The sequence below is a fragment of the Dipodomys ordii genome, unplaced genomic scaffold, assembly GCF_000151885.1.
Source record: "Dipodomys ordii isolate 6190 unplaced genomic scaffold, Dord_2.0 Scaffold79, whole genome shotgun sequence".
Lineage (NCBI taxonomy): Eukaryota > Metazoa > Chordata > Mammalia > Rodentia > Heteromyidae > Dipodomys > Dipodomys ordii.
The window spans coordinates 530,043-542,754 of record NW_012267295.1 but is presented as its reverse complement, the minus strand read 5'-3'; the positions used below and the strand labels follow the sequence as shown (position 1 = coordinate 542,754).

The 12,712-nt window shown below is 46.1% G+C and overlaps 1 protein-coding gene across 3 annotated transcripts in view; it reads right to left on the bottom strand.

The window, feature by feature from the left end:
• Tcf20 (transcription factor 20 (AR1)) overlaps window positions 1-7,809 on the bottom strand; it is a 63,678-nt gene extending 55,869 nt beyond the window's left edge. For all 3 annotated transcript variants that reach the window (XM_013024922.1, XM_013024920.1, XM_013024921.1), the window contains exon 1: window positions 2,071-7,809. In XM_013024922.1, coding sequence (XP_012880376.1) covers window positions 2,071-7,776 — 5,706 coding nt within the window. In that variant the 5' untranslated portion in view covers window positions 7,777-7,809. The remainder of the gene's footprint in view (window positions 1-2,070) is intronic.
• Between the last annotated feature and the right edge of the window lie 4,903 nt (window positions 7,810-12,712).

The following is a 12,712-nucleotide window of genomic DNA, read 5'->3' as shown; positions in this document are numbered from 1 at the left end:
AAGAGCTGAAAGATAGAACCAAAGCCCTGAGGTTCAAGTCCCAAGACAGACAAAATAAAAGATTAGCTGATAATGTTGAAAAAGGCCTAATGAAATTAAAACAGAGAGAATACAGAACAAAGGGAAAAGGGCAGGGTCAATCTAGAAGGCACTATATCTTACTGACAGGAATTACAGAAAGTGAAAGTAGAGAAAACAGAAGAGAAACAACACAGGACAAAGTTCCTGAACTGAAAGATGCTGAATCTACAGAATGATCTCCTGGAGGAACCAGCATCATGAGATTTATTGAAATCCAATCATTCTGAGACCCACTGGGAAAATGAGAAATCCTCAAGTCCTCTAGAAGATATAAACAGTACAAATCCAAAGAACCTTAAAATCAGAATAGATAAGGTACAACTGTATATAAAGATGGTGTGGGAAACCAAAATGAAAGCTGTTAACCGTAGGGCACTGGAAGGCTAGAGAACGGAAAAGCAACGCAGAGGCATTATTCTGAGCAAAATGCAATATGTACAATATTGAAAATACCATAGTAAAAACTCTTTGGTGCAATTAATTTAAAAAAAAAAAAAGCCAGGTGCTGGTGGTTCACACCTGTAATCCTAGATACTCAGGAAGCTGAGATCTGAGGATCATTGTTCAAAGCCAGCCCCGAAGTCCACAAGACTCCTATCTCCAATGAACCACCAGAAAACTGGAAGTGGCGTTTTGGCTCAAAGTGGTAAAGCGCTAGCCTTGAGCAAAAAAGCTTGGGGACAGTGCCCAGGCCCAGAGTTCAAGCTCCTCCACGATTAAAAAAAGACAAGGAAGCAGGCATGGATAAGGAGATAAGTACCAGTGGGTGGGAGGACTAACAAGGAGTATGAATGGGAATGTATATGGCCATCTTAGTTTATTTTCATGTGTGAAATAGTACAATCAGAACTGCTCCAGTCCTCTCAACTAGAACACTGCAAGCCAGAGCCCAAGGAACAATGAATCTAAAATTGAGAAAACAACTTCAAGTCAGGAATCCCATACCCGTTCAACTCCCAATTAAGCATGAGTGTGGAATAAAGACACATCCAGAGAGAGAAGACCCTAATATACTTCCCATGCACCTTTTTCAGGAAACTATTAAAGGATGATGCTTTTCTAAATGAAAGAAAGATGATGACATGGTAACAGCAGTGCTCATCAGCATAGTAAGCTTGGTAAGCACTTCCAGAGTATTGTGAAACAGACCTAGAAAATAAATATCAATTGCAAAGCATGGCTTAGGAAGATAAATGAACAAATGGGGGAAAAATGAGTTAATAAACCAAGAGCAATGCCTGCCAAGAGGCCAAAGCAAGAGAGATTGAGAGTTTCAGTCCGAAATGGACTACAGAGCAAAACCGTATCTCAAAACAAAATAAAACAAGACCAAAAACAACCACACAAAATCCAAGCAATGAAATGTTTTAGAAGGGAGGTATAATTATTGTATATTTTGTTGAGTATTACAGATGAGTAATCATTTTTTTTTTGGTCGATTATGGGGTTTGAACTCTGGGCCTGGGCGCTGATCCTGTGTTCTTCAGCTAAAGGCTAGCGCTCTACCACTTGAGCCACAGTACCACTTCTGGTTCTGAGTGGTTTATTGGAGATAAGAGTCTCACAGTCTTTCCTGCCCGGACTGGCTTTGAACCTCGATCCTCCTATCTCAGCCTCCTGAGTAGCTAGGATTACAGGTGTGAGCCACTGGCACCAGGCCATAATAATTTTTTTTTTAATCAACAAATAACAAATGGCAATTACACAGAAACAGAAGAAACTAGCAGACACTAACTTCTAGAAATTGGACTAATGACTGAAAACGGGTATCTCAGAAACAAGAGTCAGGGTTAAGGAAGGGTAGAAACTCCTGTTTTCTGAAATATCACTGGTATGACAACTTTGCAACCTTAGGGATATGTAATTGACAAGTACTCAAAAGTTAAAGCTTCCAAACTACTTGATTCATTTTCTGCTCATTATTTGGGCCTATATATGTTAAGAATAAAGAATAAAATCCCAAGCCAGTAAGGGATTTCTCCTACTCACCATCTCTCTGGCTATTTCCAGCGCTTCCTGCAGGCCATAGAGCCTGCCGCAGACCAGGTAGATTCCATTGGCCCAGAGAATACAACCCTCATGGACCCAAAATTCATTGCTGTCAAGAGGTAGTTCAGGGATTTGTAACTCCAGCTCAGGGCCACCTTCTGAAGTGGTGGGCAGGGAGGGTTTTGCGTCCAAAACAGTCTTTTCACTGCTGCCCTCAGTGGCTGCTTTTTTACAAGGGAGCCCCCTAGACAGGGACCGAGGGCCTCCTCCACAGTCCTCTGAGCGGTGGCGCCGCTTGAACCTGGGATGTGCTGCCAGGCTCCTCTGCTCCTTCTGCTGCTGCTGCTCCTCCTCCTCCTCAGTGTCCGTCTTGGAGCCGTTGGAAGCACTTTTGTGCCGAACTTTGACCTTGCTCTGCATCTCCATGGCCCTCTTAGGAGGAGGATTCTTAGGGAGCGTGGCTGCATAATCTTGGGGATAAAAGGGTCCAAAGAGGTCACCCATGTTCCGGTAACTTGCCCATTTGCCACACAGACAGCAGACCAGGTGTCCCATAACAGAAGACTCTGTCACTACAGGTCCCTGTAGCATAAAGGATGAAGCAGGGAGTGCCTTGCTTTCGGTGCTGCTGGGGGGAGGGGTCAGGGACCTCTGACCCTTCCGGCCCCTCACCAATTTGGTCTGTTCCTCTTCTTCAGCATTGATGATTGTACAAACGGCTCCAAGTTCACATTTATTTACTACATGAATATAAGGGAAAAAAGACTTGTTCTTGGCATCAGTTTTATCCAGTGGCTGGGTGGCATATTTTAGCTTGATCTCCGGCTCTTGGGGTTCTACGATGGGGACTGCTTGTTTGGTTTTTCGTTTCCTTGGCTGGGTCCCAGGCTTCCTTCTCTCCCTCCTCTGCCTCTGTTTTTTTGGCTTTGGCTCTCCATCAGTAGAACCTTCTGGTATCTGAGGGGGCTGAGGAGGTGGAGGGGGTGGCTGCTGCTGTTTCTTTTGCTTATTCACACTACCGATAGGTCTCCCCTTCTTCTTTCCTGATGGGAAATATCCCTTTGGAGGGAAGCTCTCTTGTTTGGGTGAAATCATGACTGTATCGATTTCCTTCTCTTCAGCCTTGGGGTTTGATTCCGGGGCCAATACACCTACTGGAGTTACATTCTTTGAGTCAGGAAAAACTAAAGGTGCTGTTCCACCCAAGGAACCATCTGGTCTCCCTTGGTTACTGCCAGGCTTCTGTGAGGTCGTGGGTGTCATGGCACCAGGGGGTTCCTTCCCGGTAGGAACAGTTTCTGGGTGTGTCTCTATCTTTACTTTGTCATCCCCACTGCCGCGCCACTCTTCTGAAGATCTAGGAAGAGGCTTTTCGGTGTTGGACTCCTGGCTGGTTGCACTGACCAGATCAGATACCACTTCGCCTTTTCTCTTCTCCACCTCTGCCTCTGGAGCAGCCGCAGCAACAGCCCCACCATCAGAGGGACCACTCTTCAGGGACAGTATGTCATCCAGAGTGACAGTGTCTGCCCCGGCCTCTGCACTGTTTGTGGATGCACTCCTCCTAATATTTGGGGATGTGATCTTCTGAACTATAGCTTCCAATTTCAGTCCCCGCCCTTTCCGTGGGGGCAGTATTTTGGTCTTAGCAGGGCTAGTGAGGGTAACAGCAGGGCAGTTTCTATTATCTGGGTTTGGGAGGTCCCTGGAGGAATCTCTCTTAGGGATAGACTTGATATCCTGACTGTGAGCAAGATGGGCATAGGAATTGAATGCTTTATCAGCACCTTCTTTGACTGGGTGAAGGAGGCGTCCTTTATCTTCAGTATTACTGTTCTTTATATCATGTGACTGTCTCTTACTGGGAATGGGAGAGATAAAAGATCGGACGCGCCTCCGCATGATTAAGGGGTTCTGAGAAGAATGATCTTCTTGACCTGGAAGCCTTAGCATTACATTGCTAGGTTTGGATGACTGTGTCGACTCAGCCAGCCCATGTCCATCTGTCTCATGGGGTGGCCCGTACCTCTTCTGATTGGACATTCCTGTAGGCCCACTACTTTTGGCAGAAGTCTGCCGAGAAAGATCCCAACAAGAGTCCTGTTGTAACTTCTGGGAGCCTTTGGAAGGCAATCCATCACTAGACATGAGGCAGCGCCCGGATTCTTGAATGCCGGGGTCATGGTAAGTCCCAACTGGTGGACCGTACATCATACCATCTTTGTCATTTTTCAGAGGGCTCCGGACTCTGTCAAGAAACTGCTGCTGCCGCGGGCTCTTCCGTGGCCCATCCTGCCTGTGCTGTGCAGCAGCAATCACTCCTTGAGCAGAACTGCTGCTCCAATCTTTATACTCCTCTTGTTGCTGTTGGTACATCTGTCTCTTATAGTGAAGCTGCGAGTTCAATCCAGCACTAGGGTCTCCATAAGCATGAGCTCGAGTGTTTGTGTGATAAGCAGAGGCCAGGCTCTCTGAGTTGGCAGAAAAGGGAGCGTGTAAAGAACTCCTGTTGGCCCTCTCTGTAAAGGTCATGTGTGGGTTCATGTGATGAGGATCTCCTCCTGGGCCTCTGCTCCTACCAGGAGACATCTTTAATTTTTCTGCAAAGTCATGATACTGAGAAGGGGATCGTCCCCTCATGGCCTCCCGACTACCAACTCTGCCAGGGACCCGCCGCATTGGTGTGGGTCTGCTGTCTTGTGGGCCATAGTCTGAAAGGGAATCGTGGGTTGCTGCCCCAGGGCTGGCATTGCCACGGTAAGACTCATGCTTTATGCTAGTAGGATGGCAGTGGTCTCCAGATTTCTTGTTGAAACTAGCTTGGGATTTAGACTGTTCAAAGTCTTCCTCTTTTATCTGCCCACTCTGGGATTTCAGCTTTGTTTCCATGGACACCAATCCACCTGGAAGAATGACCGACTGACTTAAACTTGGGTTGAGGCGTTCATTCCTCCCAATTCTGGAATCAGCACCCATGTGTCCCAGGGAGTGAGCCCCTGGGTCCCTGACAATTTGTCTTAGTGGCGAAATATCACAGATCACTGACCTCCTTTCAGAGAGGGAACCACCAGGCTCATGGGCTGATGAAGAAGGCTCTATCTCAAACTTTCTGGGAATTGGGTAGTCAGCCAAATTGATCTGTTTCATTTCAGGAGCTGTGCTGCTTGATTTCCTTTCCCAGGGGCCCCAGTGGGGATTTTCTAACAGGGATCCAATGCTTTTGTTCAGAAGGCCCCTGCTAGCTAATTCATTAGTCTGACTGACTAAGATGTTGGGTCTCGTGCTTCCTTCCAGGCCACCAGCCATACCCTGATGCTCCTGAGCACTCCTAGAATACCTCCTGTCCGGATGGTGGTGGTAACCCTGGAGCACTTCCTGTAGGAGGCTGGGGAATTTCTCATTTCTGCCCTTGCGCTCCCCATGGCCAGTGAAATCCCCCTTTTCCTGTCCCGTTGGATATTGAGGAAAGCCACTAACATTTCGTGGCATAGCTGACCCAAAACTCTCTTTGTAACTATAGCGCAGGCTTCCAGGAGACTTGCTAGGCTCAGTCCTGCCTGTGAACCCAGGGCCTGCTACAGAGTGGCCACTCTGACCATTGCCTTCTCCATTGTGGTTGGAGCTATTATCGCCATTCTTATTTCCTTTGTTTCCTCCTCCTGGGGGCTCGGGCTGTGGAAGTGATGTGTGACTGGCTTCCTTTGCTCCACTGTTGCTGGGTGGCCTCTGAATGACAGCAGCATCATCCTCTTGGGAGCTTTTATCTTGTCCACCAGGCTTTTCCACGCGGCCTGTCATGGCTTCTCGGGAGACTATCACCCCAACTGTCTTCTCATTGACCTTTGAGCTTCCATCAGGAGACAATGGGGTATCTTTAGTGCCTGGTGAGGTAGCCTCTTCTCTGGCTGCAGGACTGGCATTGAGTCTGGGGGGCTCATTCTGAGTGCCTTGTGCTGGAGAGGAGCCTGCTTTCTCTGAGGTCCCACCCTTATAGGTGGTGTCAGAGCTGGTGCTCTGGCCGCTTAGTTGCCTCACTCTCTCCCCCGGATCCTCCGAACTGCTAGAGCAGCCTCCATCCAATGACTCTGCCATAGGGGACTTCAGTTGTTCTTCAGGCTGTGAGGAGCCTTCTGAGTTTGTACAGCTATCTGCCTTCTTAGAGGAGGAGGGCCTCTTAGAGGTCTTCTTCTGAGGTGTCAGGGCATCAGAAAGTAACATGTGCTGGACAGTGTTAGGAAGATTGGCCACTTGAGTACTCAGAGCACTCAGACTACTCAACCCAGGATCTGTCAGCCTCTTTTCTGGTGCCCCTTCTAGTCCAAAACCTTTGAAGCCTGCAGAATGAGAATTGGGACTGGGCATCATTGATGGTGTTGGACTGAGCTGAGGCATTAGCTGTAAAATCCGGTTTCTGGAACCCATGGGCACATTGCCTTGCCCACACTGAAGATTGTCCCCACTCTGCATCAGAGGAGAAGGGGTGGAGCTACAGCTTGGAGACTGAACCACAGAGGCAGCTGGAGAAGGGTTAGATATAGGGCTAAAATTCTGGTGAAACTGCATGGGGGACCTCACAGGAACATCAGGCTGGTTGTACTGTCCCACTGGGCTTTGCAGGGGCAACTTCGTGGCAGTGTTGGTGTACTGCATCACATGCTGAGGGGGATGCTGTTGTTGCTGCTGTTGCTGCTGCTGCTGTTGCTGCTGCTGTTGCTGCTGCTGTTGTTGCTGCTGCTGCTGCTGCTGCTGCTGTGGCTGTGGCTGCTGCCCCTGCTGGGTCCCTTGTGGAATCTTCGCCTGTTCAAAATTTTTCATGGATTGAGGTTGATAGCTGTAATTTGATTGTGTCCCATAAGCCTGTGCGTTAGAACCCACATTATGCCCTTCGTACTGGGATCCAGCATTCACACTGTAACTACCATCATAGCTCTGCCCAGACTGGCTGAAACGCTGTGGTGAAGGAAAAGAGGAGGAGGAGGAGGAAGCAGAAGACTGGTAGTGTTGGCCAAACTGACCCACTCTTAACTGGTAACCAGCAGCAGAGGACGGCAGAGTTGAGGGCCGCTGCATTGGCTGCAGATGGGATGAGCCAGAGGCTGGCTGGCCAGTAGCTTGTGGCAGAGGCTGATGGGATTGGTAAAGCTGCTGTCTCAACTGTTGTACTTGCTGCTGCTGCTGCTGCTGGCTAGAAGCCTGCTGTTGGTACTGAGCACTGCCCGGAGAGAAAGGCCCTGTGTAATCCTGTTGATAATGAGACACACCACCCAGGGCAGAATGCTGTGCTTGAAACTGGCCCACATGACCCTCACTCCCATACTGATTGCCAAAGCTGCTCCCCTGGGGGGGTCCGTAGCTCTGCACAGGCCCAGAAGGTCTTCGCTGAGGCGGCTGTGGTGTTCCTGCTGCCACAGGGTCTTTGTTGCCTGCCATGTAGTAAAAATCTCCAGCCTCTTTCCTGAAACCCTGATAGCCTTGATGGCCAGAGGTCTCACTAGCCATTGCTGCTGCAGCAGCCACTGTTCGTCGTCCGCCGCCACCGCCACCGCCACCGCCACCACCACCACTACCACCACCTGCACTCCCAAAATTCTGGAACATCTGGGCCTGCCGAGGGCTAAACTCTTCTATCCGGGATGAGCCATGTACCTCCTGTGGGTAGCTCTGCTGGTTTCCGTGGTAACTGCTTTGCTCCCGAAAGGACTGCATGCTGTTCAGTAGCACAGCAGCAGGCCAACAGCCCTCCTGGAGAAGGAAGAAGAGAGAGAAATGCATGAGCCACAGCACCTTGGCACAAACAAAATCAAGCCTAAGACAATTTAGCCCACGTGAAGCTGATTTGAATTTCATGTCCTTTCTTATTCTATCCATTTCTGATCATGAGAATAAGAAAAAGAAAGAAATGGTCTGAAGAAGGGAGGTGTCCCAACAGAATTTTTGAAATGACCCAAAATATATACAAATTCACTATAGCTCTTAAGGAATTTATTATTAGAATAACTGTCCAAAAGAAAAAAACAACAACAATCTGTTTCTTGGAGGGGGTGTTTGCCCAGGCTGATACTGAACTCTTCATTTTCCTGCCTGAAAGCTAGATTTATAGGCATTCACCACCACATCAGCTAAAAACAAATTTTAAATGAGCTTCCTAGTTATGGTGGGAGAAGTGTGAAAAGGGCTCCCCTCTTTGCATTCATGTATTAGACTGACCACTAAACTGAGAGCCCCAGTAGGGTGAGGTGTCACTCTACTGGATACCCACCTACTCCAAACCTACCCGCAACTGAAACAGATAAATGCAGCCAGTGACTTAATGTCTAAACACACACTTTTGCAAGGTTACTGTATTTGCCAGCTACCTGTGGTGACAAGTGACTTAAGATATTCAACCTCAACCACTGGATGGGTTCTTTATGCTGCAGCCACCCAGATCAGCTTTGGGACCCACCTCTTCAAGTATAATTGTATAAAGGCATTCTTCTCAATTCCCAGGCACAAAGGGCTAGATTTGAGCCAGAAAGTAACAGTGAATATTCTTTCAGCCTTTTTTAGAGGTCTTCAAGAAGTTCCAGCCCCTCTAACCTCATGGCATTTCATTTGCTAATCTAGTATTTTTATTATTGCTATCCCTATAAATGAAGGAGCTAAAACAGTTATTTGGGGAACAGCAAAAAAAAAAAAAAAAAGTGACACAAATACCAAGTCCAGGACCCAGACTCTTCCCAATTATCTTATTGAGACACCATTTTGTACTGCCTTTGCTAATGTATCATCTTATTTAAGTTAACTGAGATGTGGTTTTATTTTTTTCCTTTGCCTTGACTTGTCTCCTCCTCACAGTCAGACATGAATAGGACATCAAATCACTCCAAATGGCTTTAAAAACCAATTGTTTAAGAAGTTACGAAACATACAAACTAGGGTGGGATCCTAATAGACAATTTTCTTTCTTTCTCTTTCCTTCCCTCTTTTTCCTTTTCTTTTCTGGTCGGTTGTGGGGTTTGAAATTAGGGCCTGGTCATTGCTCCTGAGCTGTTTTGCTCAAGGCTAGTGTTCTACCACTTTGAGCCACAGCTCCACTTCTGGTTTTCTGGTGGTTAATTGGAGATAAGAGTCTTACAAACTTTCCTGCCTGTGCTGGCTTTGAACTGTGATCCTCAGATCTCAGCCTCGTTGAGTCACTAGGATTACAGGCGTGAGTCAGCAGCACCTGGCGAGTTCTCAATCTCTCTCTCTATATATATATATTCCTAATAGACAATTTTCTTACAATGATTTATAAAGCCTTCTCAAGAAAGGTTAAAATGGAGCTGCCCACAAAAATCAGTAACCCCTTACCAAGTGAAGTAGATTCATCTACTTGCTTCTCGGTCAGGCCCACAACACTTCTACATAGGAACTGTTCTCCCTGTTGTGCTCTGCCCTACTATACATATGGCTTGTCCTTCTCACCTCTTTCCACTCTGGGCAAATATCACCTGATATAAGGTCTTCCTTAGCCTTCCAATACCACTTGTTTGCTGTATATGCTACTTGTTTACTGTCTATCTCTAGAGACTAGAATATAAACTTCATAAAGGGCAAGGACTGTCCAATCCTAGCTATAATCTGCATGTTATTCAAACAGCAGTTTGCTGAATGATTAAATGATACAAAAAACTAGGTCTCAGAACTAGGCTAGAAGTCATATATTCAGAGATGATACTGAAGGAGTGAAAGAAGAAAGAAAAATAGGGTGTGTTCTGTCTTAAGGCAGAGCTAGAGGATGTTGATAAGCTGCCTGTTCTAAGGGAAAGCCCAACTTAATTGGAGCTACATGAAAACTGTGAGGAAAGACCTCAGAAGTAAATACAGATCACAGTGGAAAATGGTTAGTAACCTTAACCTCTGAAAGCCTGAGCCACTTCTGAAATGTCTTAAATAGCTAGACAGGGCTTTGTTCTTTAAAATTCTGATTATACAGAAGCAGAATTATGACCCAAAGCCATCTCGTAAGATTCACACACAAAAAATATCCAGATCTAGTTTGGAATTGGTGGCTCATGCCTATAATCTTAGCTTAGGATGTTGACCAGTTCACAGTTCGAAGCCAAAGCTGTGAGACTCTCATCTCCAATTAACCAGCAAAAAACCATATATGAAGCTGTGGCTCAAGAGGTAGAACACCAACTATGAGTGTAAAGCTCTACGGAGAGCAAAAGGTGCTGAGCTTGAGCCTCAGTACTGGCACTGCAAAACAAAACAAAACAAAACAAAATACATCTAAAGGAAACTGCTTCTCATCTGCTTCCAACACTGAGACTACTTTCTCTGTTCCAATGAATCTACCAACAGGTAATTGGCCATTTATGTATGCACTATAACGCTCAATACTTCCAGCATTTACATGCAATAGCTCATTTAATCCTAGCAACACAAGCATTCTCATTTTACAGATGAGGAAATTTAGGCATGAAGTTCACTAAGCTCCTGAGAGTCAGGGCGGAGAGCTGTGTGGCCGGCACCACACAGTTCCCACACACTTTCTTCATGCTACGCTTCCCAGATGATATTCCACAAGGTCAGTAACAGATGCCGCTTGTCCTGCCAGAAGTTGGCCTTGAAAGTAGGCAGCTGCCGACAAAGTGCTGCTCTCTCGCAGGACCTCCAATGCTGTTCCAGCTGTCTGTCTCTACCTCTTCTATCGTTTCAGAACTGTGAAGAACTGTCAGCGGTCCATGTGTGTATTTCTGGTTGCAGCATGCATCCATTCTAGTTCTTAAGTACCAATGGCCGCCTTCAGATGATGAAACAAGGCTGACAGGGGCCAACCTGAACAAAAACTTAGCAGCTCAAAGAACGAAAAGCTGTCTTGAGAGCTGATTTCTATAAATATTTTACATGTAGTTTAATTAACTACTATAAATAAAACCAGGTTTCTGAAGATTTGGTGCCCTGCTCTGTTTTTCTAAATAGGAGCCTCTGAGCTAAGACCACTTTAGACATCAGCACTGGGCCTGCGGCTGCCCGGCTAAAAAACTATCTCTACAGAGAAAGAACGGTTCCTCCATAGGGTTCTCCCAGCCTCTCTCCACATTCTCTGTCCTGTACCATGCCTTTCTTCCTACAGTTAAGAGTTGTGTGCCTGAAGAACACAAATCTATAGCCAGCATCTCCTTCAAGGTACTGGTCAAGCTAAATGTTCTCAGCACACGGGAAGCACAAGCACCAGAGAATGGCTGCAAGCTTATCTTTATTAGAGTTCCAAGTAAACAACTAGGAAAGCAAACATGCCAGCAGTAAGAAACATAAACCTGAAGTACTTGAAATTTTACTATAGCATATAAAGTAAGATAATAAATATCATCCCAATAGTATTCTATCATTATTTACTGGAACTTCAACTAGGGCCTTGCACATGCAAGGCAGAAGCTCTACCAATGAGTCATGCTACCAGCATTTCTTTGCTTGTTATTTTTGGAATGGGCCTTTCTATTTTTTTACCTGAAGTAGCCTGGAACTGTGATATTCCTACCTAGGCCTCCTGTATAGCTAGGACTGTGGACATGTGCTATGGTTAGTTGCTAAGAATTCAGATTTACTTTTTTTTTCCCCCATAAGCTGGCCTAGCACCACAATCATTCTACTCTCTATCTCACAAGTAGCCACTATTTCTTAAAGAAGAGCATTAGTGCAATCAGTTTAGAGCGTTGTGATTAATGGCAAATGCCCTAATTTCCTTGTTTGACTAAATTCATGTACTAAAGTAAACTCAGCATAGTGGTACAAGCCTGTAATGCCAGCTACTCAAGAGGCAGAAGGCCGTGTGCCAGTGGCTCATACCTGCAATCCTAACTACTCAGGAGGCTGAGATCTGAGGATCATGGTTCAAAGCCAACTCAGGCAGGAAAGTCCACGAGACTCTTATCTCCAGTAAACCTCTCAGAAAATGAGAAGTGGCGCTGTGGCCCAAGTAGTAGAGTGCTAGCCTTGAGCTGAAGAGCGCCCAAACCTAGAGTTCAAGCCCAAAGACAGACAAAAAAAAGGAGGCAGAAGGCATGAGAATTGGGGATTGAAGTTAGCCTGGGAAGTTATTCAGACTCTATCTATAAAACAAAATACAAACAAATGGCTTAAGGTGTGGTTCAAGTGGTAGGCTAGCATGCCTGAGGCCCTGGACAGAAAAACAACAGTGTAGTAAGGAAAATTTGATACCCCAAAAGAAGCCAGTCACCTGTAAGGAATTTTCATAGATACTGAACAAAGAAATTGACCTACTTCACTTCCCTCCCTGTTCTTTTTTTCTCGTTTTCTCACAGCAGTGAAGACAAGAACTTTATACCACTGCATTCCAGAGTCTGAGTTCTGTTGGGCTGCGGGAAGGCCAAGGATCTTGAAACTTTATAGAAACCCAACATTAACTTTCTTTTGTCCTTGGCTGTCACATGTTCTCTAAGTTATTCAAATTATCTTCAAGAAAGTTTATCTCAGAGGCTGAGGTGTGGCCCAAGTGTTTCTACAAGCTTGAGACTCTGAGTTCAGATCTAGACCTGGGAGGTGAGAAAACAGGCAAAACATCCACAAAGGAAATTCCTCATCTCCCTAAATGTATCCTATCTTTGCAGTAGACCTTTCATGCTTTAGGCAGAATGTGGTAGTACACATC